Raw genomic sequence first — 23,081 nt, forward strand, 5'->3', positions numbered from 1 at the left:
TTCAATATGGAATCAATGAGCGTAGGATAATAACTGTGAAACGATTCGTTTAACATTGCAATGATCCTTGAATTCTTATTTTTTTGATTTCTTAGTCTTAGAAAAAAATGTAAGATAAAATTAAAATGAGAAATTAAATATATAGGTAATGATTTTTTCATAATGATGTAAGAATCATAATCATGATAAAAAATAAAATTATATTGTAATTATATTTTGTACAATTTATATTAAAATTGTAATATTATATCAAATATGATAATTTGCATAAAATATAATATTTGAAAACTGGAAAGTACAAAAGATACAAAGAAAGCTATTTTAAAATATTAACTTATGAATACACGTGCTCTATCTCTATTTCGCTTCATTTAACGCGAATTTAAATTGGTACAATTTATAATAAATAAACTACGAGAATAATTTCATTTATTATCGTTTTATACGTGATCTCTGAAATCTTCAATCTTCAAAATGTGTCTCAATATATTAATATCTTATATTATTATATTTATTTAGCAGACTTCGTTTATAATAAATAAATTTAATATAAATTTTAATGATTTTATTTGAAATTCCTTAGCGAAACTCTTCCAAATTATAATCTTATATTAATACATAAATTCTAAATTTTCTAATTAATTCGGAAGAATTTATCATGAATTTATTATTATTAAATTATATTATATATTACATTTTCATCGAGTAAAATAGATAACGTGGCAGTTATTACATTCACTCTATTTTTAATAATAAAAGTGACATACTTATTGAAATTCAAGGAGCATTACACGGTTAACCGAGAAAATGATTAAAAATGACTTGGTTTAGCACAATAACGAATTGAAAGAACGAATTTATTTTATTTTCAAGTACTCGAGGAATCGAGGAACCGTAAAATCCATCCGGTTAATCGACAATCCACTGTGTGAATCTCATGGTTGTGCCTGCAAGCAACGAAATTTCGAATTCACGGAAGCGGAAACTACCGGAAACTATTTCAGTTAAGGAAATGCGGATAGATGCCGAAGTAAAAAAGAAATAATTATTAATTCCATGAAATTTTTTGAAATTTGAAAACTTTTCACGTATCGAACAAAACAATATTAAAAACTATTATGGTATAAATTACAGTATTAAAACTATTATGATATAAATTATGATATTAATACTATTATGATATAAAATATATGTATATAGTAAATATTATAATTTATTTATTATATCTATATTCTTCATTTCTTAACTACTAATAAATCGAAGGAAACAATATTAAAAACTACTATGATATAAATTATGGTATTAAAACTATTGATGATACAAAATATATGTATATATTATTTAAAATATATAAATATTATAATTTATTTATATATTTATATTTATATTCTTTATTTCTTGACTATTAATAGATGCATATTAATTTCATGTGATTCAGCATGATAATTCATATTACATATACAAAATGAATATAATATGTATAAAATAAAAATTATTTTTCAAAAATATTTTTAATTTACTATATTTGATTATTATACTCTCTATTCAAAATATCTCAAAAATCTTAAATGAATTTTTTATCATAAATTTTCGGATGAAACATTAACCATTAAAAAAAATTTATAAAATTTTCTTCTTCATAGCAATAACGAAAATTGCGATACAAGATATCTCGTCTATACGTCATTCTACAGACAACATCATGATAAGAGATATCTTGCATGTATAACATTGTGTAATCGAGATATCTCATTCTCGATAGTAAAAACATTGAAAACAGAAAACAAATAAAAATAGGAAGACAAGAAGAAAGAATTCGCCGATATATTTGTACATAGATTGTTCCAAAAATTTATCTTCTTTTTGCTTTCATTCAAATCTGACGAATATTATATTGTCTTATTAATATTTTTATTAATATTAAAATATTCTATTATTTATTTAGACTATTATTTATTTTTATTTTTCAGAAATTTAATTTAATGTGGAATGTGTATATCTTAAGATCTTAAAATCTTAAAATCATTAATTAGTATTTTATAAGTGTGTCAAAGTAGGATCATAAAGTCAAAAGTAGAATTACGAAGCTTTCAAAAAGAAAAAATGAAGAAATTATATTGCAAAAACAAATTTATTGAGAGAACTTGATATTATAATATAGAATCTTATTTGGTGTTTCTAAATTAAACATTTATAACACATAATTTTAATAAAATATATAAAAAAATAGCATATTATGACTTCCAATTATTAGATTATCTTATTTAAACTGCTCTCACTATAACTGATTTAATACATTTTTCAAAATAATATATTATATTATACTTATATTATAATATACTAAAAACATGATTTATTGATTATGAAAAATACAATAAAAATATTTGCACATTTCCAAAAAAGAGAAATCATTTATTCCTTTTGAATCAAGAAATTTTTCCTCGCGTAAATTTAATCTAATCCATTCAAATCGTTTTCAAGTTATTTAATAAATTATTTAACAGATATTTATTAAACAAAATTAAGAAATAAATTATTCGCAAATTTGTTTATATTTCTCATCTCTGCTTAATCTTCATAAAGTTTTATATTAAGAAACAATTAATCGATATTTTTAATTCCGATCTATTCATCTCAGAGAATGAAAAATATAAATATATTCACAAATTTTCCTTTTTTTTTTGTTTCTTAATTTTATATGTCTAAATATATATATAATATACATTCTCATACATTGAATTATTTTATATCTTTTCCTCGGATTCTCTCCTTGCTTGACAATAACACAATAAATAAATACCAATTTTATTTCAACAAAATTCCGAATTAATCCTGAATTTATAATAATCACGCAGATCGTTCATCACAAAAAAGAATTCAATCTTTGCAACTTTTTCAACGCGCATGCGTAAAACAACACCAACAAGAGACAATGAGATCGAACGCGAAGAATTCTTTCACGGGGGAGGACACTTTTCTCCATCGAACTGGCATGTTCCTCCTCATCAGGGATACGATGGATGGGGGGCAGGACGTTACAATCGGCTTGACCAGCACAAAGCTTTCGGCAAACTCGCGAGGGTGAAGCCGATATCCCAAAGCAAACTGAACACTCAGCGGAACGAGCCTGCCGACGTAATCTCTTCCTACCCTTCGTAGAACGAAAGGAATCGCCTGGCTTCAGTTTTCGGGATACCGTCTGCCCGATCTCCTCCCCCTCCCTTTTCACGAGACATTCGACACACTGGCAGAGTGTAGTATCCTCCTCCGTGTTTTCCGGTTCCGTGAAAATTCGCTGACGTACTCGAACTCTAATTAAACATCACCGGTTTTAAGGGGAATTATCGTTAACGGGACGCGATTGAAATTGTATCCAATTGTAGAACCAATTGTAGTGGGTTTAGAATTTAGAATTTAGATACAGTTTTATAAATGGTATAACGGTATTTTTGTATATTCTCTAAAGAAGAAAAGATATATTAGCTCATTTTGAGGTATTTGTAGTTTTGGAAATTAGGATTTGGATGAGATGATGCTCGCAAGAAGTGTAATATTATGTGATTAATGGTGTAGAAGAGATTATATAATTTATTTAGGTCTCAAAAAAGTTTGGAATTCATCTTTCTGATTTTATACCGTTTATATGAAGTTGTCTTGTAAAAATCTATTATATTTATTTCGTTTCATCTTGTTTCTATTGTGAAGTTTTAATAATTAAATCTCTACTTTTTAGTAGAGATTTTTATACAACCTTTACAAAATATATTTTATTTTACATATATTATCTATTGTAATATCTTCAATTTCTTTTTTCATTAAATTTGAAGATACTATGATGTCAATAAATGATGTTTAAATACTTTCACATTTCTAAACTTCTTATTAAGAAGAATTATATATTTCTGAAATTTGATAATGATAATGTTAAAACCAAATCATTTCAAATCTGTATCACTTTAAACAAGAATCAATTAAAATAATAAATAAAAATTAAAAAGTCAGAAAATTACAATAAAATATCGATATTACGATATGAATTCAATTTTTCAAAGAATCTTTATCTTTATCTACATTATTTTTAAACTTCTTAGAAGTGATTGATCTCAATAAATTCGATCAATTTGATTTCATCATAGCCATGTAACATATTCCATGATGGGTCACTTGACAACATCCTTATTATAATAAATACTCTCTTCTTTTTCTAGATTGAAAAATTTTTATTTCTTTCTTAAAACATAGGCACGATACGAAACAATACACGTATCTCTCTAAAAAAAAAAAGGAAAAAAAATCTTCAAGATTCCAAGAGGTGGGCGAAATCTTTGGATAGTAATGCATCATTGACTTTGAAACAGGAAAAAGGAAGGCAGCAAAGTTTGAGAGATGCGCGAAGCCGATGAAGATGAAAAAATAAAGTGGGCCACGATACTCCATTAACCTGATTACTGCCACAGAAGTAACGACCCTTTCTGTGCTCGCGGCTTCCGTGCGACTGCTAAATGTGGACACGGCCTACATTCCAGTTCATTTTTAGATAACGCTTTAAACAGAGATTATCAACCGTGAAACAAAGTCTCATCAAACGCCTCGCGAGCTTTTTCTCCTGTTACCAGGCGCCATGTGCCCGATCCGAGTGATCCTTGATCATTAACCGTGGCCGAATCCTGTGATATCATGTTCATTTGTGTAAAATTAGAAATTATTCTGTATGTATTTGAAATTGGATATTTTTTTTCTACGATATCTTTTTTAGAATATCAGAATTTCAGAATTTATAATTAATTTTTATTTTTTAAATATATTTTAAGTATAACAATTATTTTTGTATTAGTAGAAATTCTTTTTACAGATTGGATATTAAAATAGTTTCAAATAACAATCAAAATAAAAAGAAAATTTTTTGAGAGTTAAGCATTATTGGTTCTCAAAAGTTATTATATTATATCAGTTATTATATTTCAATTATTATACACTCTTACTGAATGCTGTGCTTTGGATATTATACGCACTATATTAAATATTTTATTCTATATTTGTTCATTATATATTATATTTACAAATTTTTTATATTATATAATATTAATATAAAAAAAACATAATAATAAATACATGAAAAACTTGACCACTTGTGTGTGCAATAATATAGGCAAATCTAAAATTAGTTCTAATTCTTATAAATTGTTTAAAAAAATATAAATATTAAATTTATCTTTGAATTAACCGTTTTTCAATAGTCTATAAAAATAGTAAATAAAATTGTCCTATTTTTCAATTATATCATTCATTAAAATAATAAAGCTATGAAAATTTCTAAAAATTAATATCGAAAATTTTAATTAATTAAATATTTATTTTGGAAAAATGTGAAAATTGTATGAGTATGATAATATTCAAAATTGCATTGTTTATATTTACAGAATGGATCAAATATTCAATATTCATATATTAAATAAATGAAAAATATTAAAAAATATTCCTACAATGATGAAAACTAAAATTATTTGTATATTTACTTTCTATTTCTACAAATTCATATTGAAAATTCATATTGAAAATAATTCAATGAACTTTTTTCTATTTGACAGAATTAAATATTTATAATAAAGTAATAAAAATTGATGAAACAATATCATCGAAAATTCCTCTCTTCCAAAAATAGACATTAGAAATTGAAGTTTTTTTTATCTATAAAATTCAATATCTACTGCAATAGCATATCGATCAAAAAAAAAAAAAACAAAACACATTTTTGAAACATTGTGAAATTATCTCTATTACATTTTTAAAAAAAATCCAATTAAAAATTATATTTTTTCTATCTATAAAACTATCAAACATGTTATAGTATAAAAATTGATGAAAAAAATATTGCTCGAAAACGATACCCCTTTCCAGAAACTAATATGTTTCAATTTAAAGTCACACGCTCGATTTAATCAAATTAGTCCAATGCCACGCAAACTTGCACGTTAACGATCAAACATTTAGCACGTGATCAATATTGGAATATTAAGAGCACCATAAATTCACAAAATACTTTAGCTGTTCCAATTAAATTGTATGTTGTTAAATATAATCTCGATAGAAGCTTTAATCCTTTGAAACTATCAATTATCAATCAATTTTATTGAAGATTATTTTAACAGAAGAGTATTTTAATAAAAGGAATAGAAGCATTATTAATCCTTTTAATATTCTTTTAATTCGAATTCTCAAGCAAGAAAATATTTTTTATAAAAAACGAGTTTATAAATTAGAGATTTCAAAATATCAGAGATAAATAAAAATGTGTATTGTTTTATAAATATTTTTTTATCATAATAAAACATTACAATTAATATATTTGTCATTTAATTTATTTACAATTTAATATATTTACAATTTACAATATAATACCATTACAATTAATATATTTTTTTTATTTATACAAAACTTTAGAGATAGAAATTTTCCAGAAATAAAGCTATTTTTGCAATTATCGACATTTTCAAGAATAATGTCTGTAATTTTAAAATAAAATATACATTTTCTTTCTTATAGAATCACAATCATTTTTATGAAAAATTTTCATAAAATTTATATTAAGATTTTAATGAAGTAATATTTATGGAATTTATTTGTATAAAAGTTTAAAGAGCTTTTATCATTTTTACAGCAAATATACTTTAAAAAATCTCCAAAATTCAATACAGAAGCAAAACTGGAATTTGAAATATAACTATACTTGAATTATATATTCTGTTTATTTTTTTTATCAGTTAAATCAATTCTATTTTGCTTATTTTAATCCTTTTATTATATCTGTTTAAACGAAAAAAAAATCATTTATTATATCTGTTTAAACGAAAAAAAAATCATTTAATATAATTTTTTCATAATATCATATTTCAATTTTAGATTAAAATTATATTTTATAATTGAGGATGAAAAATTAACAGACAAATGTTGTAATGAAGATAACAATAAGATATCAAATAGATATATTTCTTTTAATTTCATTAAATTTAAAATATAAATAAAAATTAAAACCTTTATTTATTTAACGTTTTATTCATGATTATTGAGAATTGAAATTAACTTTTGAAAACTTTTATATACATTCTGCATTAATTACCTACTACTCAGCCATCTGTCAAGTATCAAGAATCTCTAAGCAATTTTATTATGTGTATATACTCATAAATATCAAAAGTATTAGGATGATCCCATTTACACGCACAATTCTGTAGAACCAATTCTGTAGAACGAAGAAAACATAGCATTAATCAACGAGTTAATCAACGAGACCTTTCTACAGCACTCAATTTCCACCATAACGTAACACCATGGTAATACGTATGTATTATGCTTGCTACGAAACGGTTGTTTTCCTAATATCCACCCTCATGGTAAATGAGAACAATGCACCACTCGTACAGTTTCAGACTATATTACAACAAAACCTTGCTGCGTACAAGATTTCCACTTTCCATCCCCATAAATAACATTCATCTCGCAATTAAGGCTCACCTATTCTAATTCGTGAGCTTTATTCCAAAGTCAGTATGATTACACGAGACACGTATATTATCCGGATCCATGTATTCCCTAATCCATGGGCTCAATCTCCACGTACAATTCCTTTTATACCCATTGCTGACTTCCATTTGTGTGGCAATTAATTTTTTCCACCGGTTACCTCGGCCACGAGAATTAAACTAGAAATCTCTTCCCGGAATTCTGGCCGAGGTCAGAAAAATCTATTCAACTTTAATACAAGAACTTCCGTCGTTAACGAAGATTTATCTATCTTTCGAGTTTTATCCCTCCTCTTTTATTTGGGGGAGAATGTATATTCTGGAAGAAGTGTCCATTACGATTGATCGATTGAATGTCGAACATAGAATTGGGTATAATTGATTAGATGAAGGATAATTGATAGGGGAACTTTAAAAATTTATTTCTTTGGCTTTTGTTTTGTCTGGCAAATTGTTTATGCTTTCGTAAAATTTTCAATTTTTCCAAATGTTTTATGGATATATAGGAAAGTGATTATTTTAAATAATTTTTATATTATTTATTGTATAAAAAAGAAGAAGTATATATTTTGGAAAAAGTGTCCATTTGATTGATTGATTGAGTGTCAAGTATAGAATCAAATATAGTTGATTAGATAGAATAAGTAATAGAGATTAATATTTTAGTCTGCCAAATTGTTTATGTTTTAATAAAATTTTTGAAATGATCATTTCAAATAATTTCTATATTATTTATTGTATAAAAAATGTTTCGTCCAAAGATTTTGTAATGTGCAGAATAAATATAACTTGATATTATTATTATTATTTTTATAGACGTTTTTGTTTAAATGGAATGACATATTTCTTATTCATTTTTATTAAGAATATTTATTAATTAATCATTCCTTATAAAAATTTATTACGTTATTTATATATAATAAAAATTAGTAATATTAATAATTTTTCTTTATAAGTTGGCATTTTTATTATAAAAATTAACAATTTAAATTGATTATCTAAAAAATTCATAATTATATTTAAAGAAACCAAAATTAATCTACATATGTTTTGTAATAAGAAATTATTATCTTATCATAATTTACTAATTTAAATTAAAAGTTTAATAAATTTCATTTAAATTTATAATAGATAAAACTAAAATGAGATAAAATCTCCGCTTCATCTAATGTAAATTTCAATTGCTCATAAGTAACTTAATATTCATTTCAATTGCTTATAAGTAGTAACTTAATAAATAAACTTCAATTGACATATTTATAAATCAAATTTCTTATATGTTTTAGAATCAATCTTGCAAAAATTCCACGATATATTAATCTTATATTACGTAAATCATTATTTTTTTTTACGTTCAATAAATGAAAAAAATATTCATATGTTTTCTTTAAATAAAACGAGCTTTTGCAGATTATTTATAATTATAAATTATATCTATAAATCATAAACTACTCTTCGTTCATTGTGTCGCCTATAAAATTATTACAAAAAAGTTAGATATAAAAATATTTCTTTTATCTTATATGATCTCTCCTTATATGATCTCAAATAAAAAAAATCAATCTACGATAAGTACATATCTCTAAAATAATTTACGAATAATTAAAATAATAATAAAAAAAAAAAAATCCACTATAAAAACTCACCAAGAAGACTGCGTAGATATCGACGGTAGCGCGCCTGGTGGCAATGATCTTCTAATCGCCTGGCAGCAAGATCTTCCACTTGATGACGCCTCATTGCAACAAGATGGCGGGTTGGTGCACACGTGGCGCGTAACGACACCTGTGGACGTGGTCGGGAATTCGACCGCAGACGCGCGTACCTTGGGCCGCAACAATGGCGACATCGAGAACCCGCCATCCCTCTGATTAGACGTCGAGCTGCTCGAGCTGCTCGAGCCTGGGCTACCACCGAGGCGGCCAGGCGACGCGTACGCGAAACCGCGAAGTCGGAAGTGCGATTGATGGTATGGATAGCCGGCAGGTGGCGGTAGCCGATAATGATGATGGAAACCGAGATCTCGTCTCATGTAAGGGTCGGTTGGATCGTTGGTGGGCACATAACGGTCGGTGGGCGTGTGCGCGGATGGTGGCACGTATCTGTCCACGTATCTGTCCGGGTAGAGGACCTCCGGAGGCGGTTGAGGCACATATCGTTCCACAGGTGTGTGAGCCGTTGGCGGAACGTAGCTTCCGGTCGCGGTGCTCGATCCGTAAGTTCGATCGGTGGACGTGGCGGCTACCGACGTGCCGCAAGACGAGATCGGCGTTATGCGACCAGTGTATCGATCCTTGGGCTTGGGCAGGGACAGATACTTGTCAGCGGCGCGCACAGGCGAGTATCTATCAGTGGCAGAATGAAAACGATCAGGAGTACCGGACGAAGGTGTGAAACGATCCGTGCTCGCGGCAGCGTTCGAGAATCTGTCGTAACGGTCCTGGCCGAGCCTGGTATCGAACTGGTCGCCAGGATTGCCGACAGTGTAACGATCGCTTCCGTAACTCTGCACGGACTTCGACACCTGAAGATATTTGTCCACGACGCTTGTTTTTGTCGCAGCCTGATAGCCGGAACTTGCTGTACAACTAGTCGTTCCGGTTGTTCCTGAGCGGAGATTCGTATTGGCCGTCTCGGGAGTGGGAGAGATGGATGTGAAACGATCGTTGGACGTAGTGGATTGCGTTGCCGTGGTGTTCGTGTAGGAGGAGTGATAACGAGAGACGGTGTCGGTCGAGGAGGAGGACGAGGAGGACGTCGCAGAGAGCAGTCGTTCGGTCGACGATCCCGAAACGACGTATCTATTGGCCACGTCGTTATTGGCCAGCCTCCCATCGTGTCCTGGTGACGAACTAACCAGGTAACGATCGTTGGACACGCAGAATCTGTCGTTCGCTCGCGATTGGCCGCAACGTTGTAACGCGAGGTCGTTGAAACGATCACTTGTGCTGTATCTGGACTGTGTGCTCCCCACTTCCTGGAAGCTGGAATATCTGTTGAAGTCCGTGGGCGCGGGGGATCCAGTCGATCTGTCCGTATACTTTTGACAAACCGTCTCGACGCCACGATCGGTATACAAACGTCTCTGCTCGTTGCCGTTCGACGACACCTGCAGAGACCTCTCCGTCGACGTGGAGTATCGCTGATGGGAGGCCTCCGGATTGGGCGAATTGGAGAGGAATCTCTCAGCGCTCGACGATATCGTCGAGTAACGATCGTGGTGGATACCTGACGTCGTCTCCTGCCGATGGTATCGTTCGTGTACAGGCGAATCGCCGAGGTACCTGTCGGTCGACTTGCTCGCGAATCTCTCTGGCACTGGGGCGTGTATAGGCGACGAGGAGAGCAAACGGTCCGTAGAAATGGCACCGTATCTCGATGCGGCTGTATCCTTGCTGGTTGTGTATATTCCGTTCCTGTCCCCTTGTAGACCGGCTTGTAGACTTCCCAACACCGGTGACGAGCCGGACAACAGGCGATCGTTTGTTCCAGTGTATCGTTGCTGATCCTTGGACTCGTGCATAGAACTCGACGACTGTTGATTGGCCAATAATCGTTCCGCCGAGGAGAATCGTTCCTTAGCTGGCATCGGTGAGGCTGGTGCCGTGCCCCCGCCATATCTGGTGCTTGGAGAACCTGGGGCCAAAATCCTATCAGCAGCAGGATAACCAGCCAGACTCTGGGTCGAGGCGTACTTCTCACTTGGGCTAGGTGACAAAGGTGGTGGTGGGACGAAACGGTCGTTGGCGGGTGCCGGTGATGGCGGAGAAGGGAACGTCTCGGACGAGAATGGACTGGTCGCGCATCCCGAAACCAAAATATTCGTGTTCGCGTATTCGTTGCCCGTGGAGGCGTTGACCAGCTCGTTGGCCAGGTGATGGAATCGAAGCTCGGTGGTGGTGGCCGGTTGGAAACGTTCGCTCGGGGCCAAGGACAATCTCTGGTCACTGTGGAGGCTTGTGAGCTCGTTGAAACGTGGAAAACGGTCGACAAGAACGTTTTGCGGCAACGTTTGGCCAGAGTTGCTCGTTCTCCCTGGGGTGAACTGATGATGCGTTTGCAGAGGGGGCTGGCCGAATCTCTCTTGGCTCTGATAATGGCCGAATCGCTCGCAACTCGACTGTATCGAACGAGTTTCCGCGCACGACTTGGGGAAGTCGTCGATCGTCGGCTTGTCCGTTGATTTATCGTGCCTTTCGATGCCTGACATTCGCTCCCGGACTCCATAATCGACGTGCTCGTTCCCTTGAGAGGATTGATCCGATTGGTAACGATCTTGATTGGCGACGCTCGACACGCTCGTGCGTAGATCGTTCGTTTGCTGTTGTTGCGCTTGTTTGTAACAATCTGAGGAGCTAGTGGAACCGATCTGGGACCCGACACTTCCACTCGTTCCGCCACTCGATCCTGGAATCGGTGATGACGAGGACCCGTACTGAGGGATCGGATGTTGGTGCAGTAGGAGACGTTCTCTTCGGCCATAGTCGTCGTCTGTCGGCATCCTGGTGGCCCGGGGCCCGCTGTCAGGACATCTGAAATTGTATGATTCGTTGTTAGTGATGATTTGAGAATATTATTGTATCGATAAACAAAATCTAATCTGTACGTGTCATTAATTATCTTCTTTTCCGAATCCGAATTTTATTTATCTTGATTTAATAGATATTTTATCTTTACTCAAATTATAACATTTATTAAATATTTCATTTTCATCGTGATAAATATCGAACATTTTTTCTTATATAGCTCGATTTCAATGGTGATTCGAAAAAAAATTAATTAAATTTTTAATGTAATATAATACTTAATTAATCCTCTAACAAAGACGCTACCCCAAAGCAGATCGAGGTTATCGAAATCACCTTTTGTTCGCGTTTAAACTCGTATTTTCCTTTAATGTCTCGATGGTAAAACATAATGCATAATAGAAATATAGCCGGCAGGCAGGTACGAATTGCTTGTTACGTGACGTTAAAACGCGGCCCGTATAATCGATTGCAAATTAATTGGGGCCATGCTCGCTCGCGTTTCGTTCGTTGGACCAAACGTGTACGAACGAGTGACGCGTGCGGTCGTTCGTAACCGCTGGCAAGCCTGCAACGAATTGCCAGGAAATACAACGATTTCATCGATCACTGCTTAAATCCTCCTCCCCAAAAAGTATTGAAGTATCTGGTATTTGGGCCCATCGAACTTTTACTATGCGTTGCGTGAATTGGAATGAAAATAGGATTCACGATTCTTTTTTTTTTTATTGATCTTATTGATCAATTAAATTAGCTGAATTGTTTGAAAATGTTTGAAAAATTATTTAGAAGAAAATTTGAAATAATGTAAAAAGAATTGAAAAATTAAAATAAAAAGTAAATAGTAATCCAGAAATTTTTTCACTTCTTGCATTGCAGATATTACTTCTTTTTTTAAATATAATATATTGTACATGTTATTGGAAAAAAGTATTAATATCTGATAAGAAAAGTGAAAATTTGAAGATATTGGATGATTGTATTTTTAATATTTGAAGATATTATTTTATTTGGTGCTGATAAAATGGTATTTCAAATGTAAAGTTATTTCTCAAATTGTGTTACATTGAAATATTTATTTGATTTTGTATATATATATTTCGATTATGTATGTTTTTAGCACGAACTTGAAATAATTGAAATTATTTAAATATTTCTCGTATTATACATGAAATTTTAAAATTTTTTTAAGATGTTTTTTATTTTTTGAAATAAAATTCAGATAGTAAATATTTTGTAGAAATTATTATTTTTATTAAATAATAATTTTTTCTTGAAAAATTTTTTTTATTATCGATAATAAATTTTTTAAAATAATATGTCAATATGAGTCTGCTTTTCTATTAAGAAAAATTTCAAAAAAAATCGAAAAAAAGGTATATTCTATGTGATATATTTATTGAATATGTAAATATTTTTGTCACAATTTTCTTTAAGATATTCTTATTACTTTCAGATAAATAGATGTATTTAAAATAAAATATAATTAATAATTATAATTATTGAATAATAAAATATCAATGTCATTCCTATTTAATTATTGATTATATCATTAATTAATAAATATGATATAATTTAGTTGCATGTTTTATGCATGTTATCGATATCTCGACGATATTCAACATTCCAGCTAAATTCCAGTATTTATAACTATTTTTCGTTGGCGCAACAAATATAACATTTTCTTGTTAAAAAAAACGATACGTTTTTATGTAGGATTTTTCTATATAATTTTTGAATTTAATGTCTAGTATTTTTCCGAATTTATCACGTCGGTGTTTGATAAAAAGTGATAATAAATAATCCTCTTCCAATCTCGTCAAATATAAAACAGAATATATCGACTGTCAAAAATGTTGCCAAGTTTCAAAACAATCCAATAAAAGTCAACCGTTATAAGCTCGTTAAATATATTCGAAATAGAAGTTTCAAACGTAATGCAATTAAAAAATATGAATATTTTAAAAAAAAATATATACATTTTTATCATATTTCACGTGTATTATTAATAATGTAAATAGTCAAAATTATTATATTTCGAATAATTGAATTAATTAATTTAATATAATTTTTCTATCTTGTTTCTTCGTTTTTAAATTACAAACATTATTACTAATTATATAATAATAATTATATGATAATAAATTATTATGATTTAAATAGATATTACAGTTCTACACTACAATATTAAAAATAAATAAGTAAAATTAATTTGAAGAAATATTTAAAATTAATTTAATAAAAATTAAATCAATATTAAATTAATTAAATTAATATTAATTTAATTAAACGTATAATATATAAAATTAATAAAATATTTAAATATTTAAAATACGAAAAAAAGAAAGAACAAAGTATATTTATATCTGTATAATTATATGATATAAGTAGAAAGTGTCAATGCATATTCAGACGCTATCCTGAAGCATAAGTCTATTCCAATTAAATACTCGTTTATTTCTGAATTAAACTAGAGAATTTCCGCTGATCCAATCAACAAATTTAATAAAACAATAACGAAATTAACGTAATACATCATCACAATATTTTCCATCGAATAAATAAGAAAACAGATTAGCCGGATGATGTTCAATTTTCTCGGTGTCATAATTATTCCAAGTTGTCTTCTTTATAGCGTACTATTCATCAATCTTAATTACCCTTCTATTTAACCAAGCACTCTTTCGAAACGGAGTTTAATTAAAAGATGATTACACTTGGTAATTATAAACTGATCGATGTCCCTTATCTCTAGTTGTTTCCCGCGAAACGATTCTCCTTTAAACACAATTCCAACAATCGATTCGTTAATTCAAAGATATTTGAACAGAATAGATTGTAGATAAAAACTTTATTTAGTAGATTAGTAATACGTTAGAAAAGAGGATACAAAGCTACAATCACACGCGAGTAGAATGAATCATATAATTGATCAGGCGGAGGGAGATGATGGCTTGATTGAAATGTCGATCATCACTCAATTTTCTGTTTTTTGTAAACGTTTCGTTTAATCATGAAACAAATATTTTTTTTTTAACGTCTCTTTTAACGTCTCTTATATATTTATCGTTATTTTCTCTTCAAAGTGGAAAACGTTGTTTTATTGTGACAAATAATGTTTTATTGCAGGCATTCAGTTATTTTTTTTGTCTTTATTTATTTTGATAATAAGAATTGAAAGAATTTAAAAAAAAATTACTTTCTTTTTTATTCTTTATTCTAAATGATTATTTAAAATAAATATGCACATAGAATACTTTGCAATTGAATAAAATACAAAAATATAATCTATAAATGAGAATACAACAAAAATGTTATAATAATTGTTTGTTATAAAATGTTATAATAATGTTTGATCAGAAATAATTATATTGTAAAATTTTTGTAACATTTTATGTAAAAGATTTATTATATTCATTATATTCGTAAAATTTCCTAGATTCAAGAATTATTATATTTGAATACAAGTTTCTAGCAATTTTTATTAATTTTTTTTTAGAATCTACATTTAAAGATGAATACATTTTTAAAATATTGCATCAAAAAATAATCTTTTCTAATATAATAAAAAAATTTTGTTATCTCTAAATTTATGAAACATAAAAAATATTAATTATTCAGATATTATAACGGATACATAATTATGGAATTATTCTGAATAAAAAGTTTAAAAATTGTATTAAAACACAACAAAATATTAAACAACTAATTTATCCTAAATTCAAAAAATTTTTTACAAATGAATCGCATCTAAATTGTGAGATTACAACAATTAAAGTACTTTCTTTATGAATAATAAGTAATAAAGAAAGTAATAAAAAGCTAAAAAAAATACAAAAACTGGATTTTTCCATTAATTTTTATTTATTATCAACAAATTATATTAATATATCACGAATTATTAAAGATCCTTCGAATAATGAAAAAAATTGCACAGAAAGTACAAATACCATTTATCGTGAATATCGCTAATATACGAAATAGAGACGCAGTGCGTCTATCAGTGATGAAAGAGTGGAAAAACTTTGCAGAACGTGAAAATGGCACGCGTTGGTGTCGTGAAGATAAAACGCAGCTGGTGTTCCACAAAAGAGCGAACAATTCACGAACCAGATATATATATATATATATATATATATCTTTTTTTACATTTTCCACAAATCGTATAATATCCAGAAATTGAACCAATTCTGAATCTTTTTAATTTTCTTTTCGAAACAAAAATTTTAAAAATCGGAAATTTGAAAAAATATTACAATTTTTGCAATATTTAAAAAATTTTGCAAAAATTTTTACAAAATACAATTAATTGTAATGAGTAAGAAATCATATTTTCCATGTTTAAAACTTTAAAATTCGATACCGTTAATTAATTTTTTTTGTATTTTAGTTCTCATGTTAAATATACATATAATACCAAACAAATATATTAGCATACTTCAATTTTTTTAGTAATATTTTTTGTAAATATAATAGAAGAGATTTTCTCTATAATTTTTTGTTAAAATATTACATTATTGTACTTTTAGAATCTAGACTTTTAGAATTTTAAAATGTTAAATTAAATGTTATGATTTTATTTTATTTATATATTTTTTTTTACTAAATTTTTTATTACTTAATTATTACTTAATTATTTATTGTTTAATAAATATAATTTCTTGATATCTTTATATAATTTTTTAATAGTAATAAATTATGATATATTTATACTTTAGATTATAAAACTATTTTTATATAAGAAATTAGAGAGAAAATCTAATTTCTAGAGATTTACAAAAAATGCTATTGAAAAATCTAAAATATGATAATATTTTTTTATCAATATTATATATTTAATTTTTCAATTTTATAAATATTGATTATTACAATATTAATTACACCAATAGTTTTTTCTATAAGATATATAATTTTTTCATAATGCTTTTAAAAGATTATTTAAGATTATTTAAATCGAGAATAAAATTGATATTTTCATGAATTCAAAGAAAATAGTTTATTCTTTAAATATTATAATGAGCACTTTACTTTACTTTAAGTGTATCTTTGCATATTATATACATTTTTATACATTCAAATTTTTTAGCAAATGTATGAACATTTGCACTCTATTTATTATTCATTTATTTTAAAATTCTTATGAACATTATACTCATTTTATTCAAATTTATTATATTAAAACATTTTATTTTACCAGAATTAAAACTAACAAATATTTTTTTTGTATTTTTCAATTATAAAAATTATAAAAATTTATCAAATTTATCTGAATGTTTGTTATAATCCCAATATCTGTTATTAAATATACATATGAAGATATATTTTTTTCACAAGAAATTAAAACAATAATAAAGATGTCCTTTTATATTGAAATATTTAAAATATTTGAAAAAAGGCTTTGATAATGAAATGATTTGAAATACAAGAATGACATAATTATAATCATCATTGTATTAATATTAAAAAAATTATTAATTTTTATTATTTCATTAAAAATTAATTAAAAAATTTAAAAAATTCCTTTAATTAAATACCTTTAATATTAAAACAAATTGTCACTTTAGTGAATTTTTGTTTGAATAAATATAATTATTTATATAATCATATTTTTTATTCAATAAGAGTCTACTTAACTTTTTTCAATTATAATTTTTTTTAATAAAAAAGACATATAACAATATAAAATTTTCCAAATTTAAAAAATTTTACAAATACAATATAATATTTAAAATTATTATATATAATTGAAATAATAATTTGGAGCCGTTTTTCTAATCAAACTTTAGTTTCTTGTAATTTAATAAATAAGCCTCAATTTATAACTTATATACCAATTTTAATAACTTTATAACTTATATATCAATTTTAATGTTTATTTTGATCTCTAAAATTCACGAATATAAGATTTCCACGAATAAATTATCACCTTATTCATCCTAAAAAAATATGTTTCATTTTTCTCTCTCTCTCTCTTTATTAATTCAAATACGACAGTTTCCATAACAATCAAAACCGGTGAATTATTAAAATGAATTAAACAAGAAGGTTTACTCGGCCGACACACGGGCGAATAAGGCATAGAAAATTTCCAACGTGTTGGCCGAATAGTTATGTTTCAGGGGCCTATTCGTTTCTTTCCACGTCCGAGAAACCAACCGTGAAGCCAACACTGGACGACGCTGCAGGCAGTTTTTGCAATTAGCGAGTTCGCTTCGTTGTTTTCATCCTCGTTCCACCTCACTGCGTTCGTTCTCGATCGCTCTTTCATCCAAGCTTCTTCTCGCTTCAAACAGCCGTGGAAACAGTCGTAGCTCGGCGTGTTCTCGAACCGAACATTATTACCAGATGGTTCTCGCGCAATGTTTCCACCCGTTTACTGTACGCAGCTACGCGAAAACATCGGGTTGGATGTTGCATATATAACCGAGCGATTTTTTCCGCCCGTTGCAGCTGACATCGGTAAATTAAGCATTTTGCTTTGCGAAACAATTCAGAGAACAAGGAACTAACCCTCGGTGCAAATGCTCGGATTATAGAGGCTCGAGCCTGCGTTTAGCGTATTTAGAGAGATTATTTCGAAATTTAGCCAGAAGAGATTGCGAGAGACGATTATTAAGTCTATTCCGCTTTGTGGAGTTCTACTGAAGCGTTACTTTAATCGTGGTATAGCAAAAAGTATATCGCGATTAAACTAAGCCGTGTTGCTGACGCAGATGAAAATTATTAGTTTTTTTTTTTAGAAAATAGGATATAAAATATAATTAATGTAATGTAAACTTTTATTGCTCTTTATTTGTTCACGATTGATAAGATTGGGATAAAAGTAATTATTTATTATTATTTATAAGATATTTGATGATATTAAGCATAATCTTGTTAATTTATTTTTTTAATGTTTTCGGTTTCTTATCTTATTTAATTTTATTAAAATTATTTTATTTGTAAATTTTATAATTTTATAAGATTTAAAGAAACAAAAATATTTGTAATTTATTGTATTTTTCCTAATTTTAAAGAACTTTTTTTAATTTGAGGAATTAAATATTATGCTTTATTTATTTACAATATAAATAGTTAACTAGCATCAAAATCAATTACAATCATATCATAATAATAATGTTTATTTGTTCAATAATAATGTTTATTTATATCTAAAAATACATTATTAAATATTCGATGATTTATGGACGAGAGAATATAATTAAAAGAAAGAAAGAAATCATTTTAGGAAGTTTTTAAGAAATTTATTGTTAATGAATGCAATTAATGATTTATTTTTTAATGTGATCAAAATTTAAATTCTTTTTTTATACAAATTTTATTTTTTCAGAATAATAATTAAGGCAAATTGTACTCATATTTAAATATTTTATCGTTTGTAAAATTTTATATTATTTTCAATTTCTTCGAATTTTACTATTTTATTTTTTCATTATGACTTAGTTGCGAAATAGCTTTTAATATTATTTAAAGAACCAAATTTTATATTGAATTATTTTATTATTCTATTCAATGTATAATTAAACTTATAAAGATATAGTTTATAATTAATTAATAACTTTTTAATATTACTAATCAACAAATTTTGAAAGGATCTTAGATATTTAACAATTATTACGCATTATTACAAAGTACAAAAATATCTAAATATGGATAAATGGAAAAAAAAACAGATTATATTCGTGTCTTAAATCTAATCTCCAAAAAAAATTTTTTGAAATAACCAAATAATCGGTCAAAAATAACAAACCAAAAATTCATTTTTCCTTTCTTAAAGAATCTTCGCAACAAATTGATAAAAACAAAAATCAAATAACCAAAAAAAAAAAAAGAAAATTCACATCTATTCGAAATCGATTGCCAGGAGGCAAAGTTATCATTCAGCCATTTATTGCTCACGACGCGACTCAAAAAGAAATTGCTTTCGGATTGAATCTAGATCGATGTTCATTCAATACATAATCGGGTTGTCGACGCATTATTTCGCCGGACGAGAATCGTTCACGAAAGACTGTCAAATCGGCAACGCGATCACCCTTCCACTCCCGTTGGTCGTCCAAAATTTCAGGATCGAGGATGGCGTCAAGCCGCACCATCCATTTCACGAACGTCGAGGAATGACATATTCTCAGGTTCCCTATTGGGAGGCCGGGGTCACACGAGGCGACACACGCGACACGTGTCACGTGCACGTACGCGCGTCAACTGAGGCGTCAACTGCCGGATAAAACCATTTGTCAAATCTCCTTCCACGGAGGACGGGCTTGGATATTCAACGATCCTGGGGTCTCTGGATTTCTACGAATTTTCTTCGTAAACCTTGACGTTATCCAATGGGAAGGGAAAATATCGTCGATGGATGGTGCGTTCCCTGATACGTGTACATGTTTGACAAGGATTCAGAAGTGGCGATACAAGTGTCTTATATGATCAACTACCAACAGAGTTTATATATGTTTTTGACATTATATGTTTGGAAAAAAAGGTTTATGGTAGGAACAGATGTTGAATGTCTTGAACACATTGTGAAAGCAATAAAAAAGCATTGTAAAAGTTTATGTATAGATTTATATATAGATTATATTATGTAGAATTCTATAGGAGAATCAATAGGAAAACATTATCTATATTTATTATGTTTATCATATTAGTATGTTAAAACAAATGTATTAGCAAATTTTATGTACAAGGATATTTAAATATATTGAATGTTCTAATAAGATAAATAGAAAAATATTATGTAATCAATTATCAATAGAATTTATATATAATTTAAATAATTTAAATATATAAATTGAATAATAAAAATTATGATACATATGTCTTTTACCTTATATAATAAAATCAATAAAGAAGCATTATCTTGTATAAAAAGATATTTGAATATCCTTATATGAATATATATTTGTAGTATCAGAACATTTGAAAGCTAAATTATGTAGAATATCTTTTATTAGAATCAATAGAAAATCATTGTCATATTCGATATATATATTTTATATAATAATATAAAAATAAAATATACGTAAAAACTTTGAATACTAAAAATTATGATTAATTAATAAAAACTGATGTGATTAAATTTTAATAAAGATTATAGTTAAAATATGTATATAAGAATATTTTTAATGTTAGATTTAGAAAGATTTAAACTGATAAAACTAAATTTCATTTGTCTTTTAATGGAATCAATGAAAAAATTACATATATGATTAAATAGTTTATATAATTAATATAAGATATTTAAGTACGTGAACTAGAATATTTATAATTATAAATAAATACATATAATTATAAATAGTTACACATAAAATAAAACAAAGAAATATTATCTCATAATTATTAAATATGTATCATTATTATATATTAAATATTTGTGAAATTAAAATTTATAACAAATATAATAGTATCAAGAAAAAAAACATTGTTTTTATAATGAGATTAGATTTTAGATAAAAATTTCAAATGTTACACATTTAACAGAGAAATAAATAAAATAAATTAATAATATATAAATATAATATATAAATCTGAAGTTATAGAATGATAATTAACAGATATATTAACCATGAAAGAATTGGAGATTCTGATTTCACACAATCCCAATAGATTATATATCCAAAGTATATTTACATGGAAAAAAATCAAAATTATATATGATTACTTTATATAATAATAATAAATAGCTAAAAAAATATATAATAAAAATAATAACAAATATAAAGGATAATTTTGTTCAAAATATTAATTAAACAAAATTAATTATAATTAAACAAAAAATAGATTCAATAAGAATTTTTTCGCATCAAAGCCTCAATATTGCCACAGAAATGTTTTGAAAAACCAGAATAAAAAATATTTGTCTCCGGCGAGTGGAGTTAACGTTCGTTCAGAAAAGAAAACGACGGTTGCAAACGACGAACGTACCTTTCTGTTCGTGATAAGAGTCACCAGGAAATTTGCCACGCAGCGATATCTCGTGGCCGCTTCTAAGTCGTTTCTTCGACGATGAAAAGAAGCCATGGCCACGAAGGACGTGCAGAAAAAGATGCAAATTTTCCGGGTAACTGCGTCGACGAAAATAACGGACAAACGACCAGTGCTCGGTTTCATTCTGTGTTTTAGAGCAGTGAGATCATCGTTCCACGACCAAGAAATTCGATGGTGTTTCTTGCCAGCAGCACATTGTTACTTTCCACATCATTTTTATGATTTTAGATCGGTTGCTCTGATGTTTGTTTAAGAGCCAAGTTTAAGAGATCATTAATTCTGAATGGCGAAATATGGAATAAATCGACTTAGATTTTTATAAAAATTTCATTGCAAAAAAGTGGATTAGGATTTTATAAATATTTTGAAAATGATGAAAATTCATGATTGTGAAAAATTGAATTTTTATTAAATAATATATCTGTAGAAATTCTATAAAAGATTAGTTTATAATTAATTTGAAGTAATTTAAAGTAATTCGAAGTAATATGAGAATAATTTTAATACACATTTCATTTATAATTTCATTTATTATATTTTAAATATTTTTTTTCTTAAATGAAAAGTTTAATAATATTTTTTGCTTAAAATGTTAGTCCAACATTATTAAGTATTTAAGAAATTGGATGTCAAGGTCGCCAGTGATTGACACACTTACTACTGACGCTGTGACAAGTTAAATTAAAAAGCTGATTTAATTTAAGAAAATAATAAAATAATAATTCAATATCGTTCAATATCGTTGTTATTATTATAGTGACGTGAAAAATTATAGAATATATTTTAAGCATCATAGTATATTTAATATGTTGAAAAAGCGACCTTCTATTTTTAAACAATTATAATATTATAAACAACTGATTTTATAAACATATTTATTTTTTGATAGGAGGATAAATAGAATTCTATGCTATGAACATATTGGACGTAGAATATATTAGTACCAGAAAATTTAATTGAAAATTTTATTATAAATTTTTAATAGAAAAATTAATTTAAATATTACATTAAATTACATTAAATATACATGCCATTAATTTAATAC

General features: G+C 27.9%; 1 protein-coding gene across 2 annotated transcripts in view; it reads right to left on the reverse strand.

Moving 5' to 3' along the window:
* LOC108004397 (inactive rhomboid protein 1) overlaps window positions 1–23,081 on the reverse strand; it is a 383,917-nt gene that overhangs the window by 218,560 nt on the left and 142,276 nt on the right. For both annotated transcript variants that reach the window (XM_062085198.1, XM_062085197.1), the window contains exon 3: window positions 9,167–12,052. In XM_062085198.1, the coding sequence (XP_061941182.1) occupies window positions 9,167–12,021 (2,855 nt within the window). In that variant the 5' untranslated portion in view covers window positions 12,022–12,052. The remainder of the gene's footprint in view (window positions 1–9,166; window positions 12,053–23,081) is intronic.

The sequence above is a fragment of the Apis cerana genome, linkage group LG14 (genome assembly GCF_029169275.1).
Source record: "Apis cerana isolate GH-2021 linkage group LG14, AcerK_1.0, whole genome shotgun sequence".
Lineage (NCBI taxonomy): Eukaryota > Metazoa > Arthropoda > Insecta > Hymenoptera > Apidae > Apis > Apis cerana.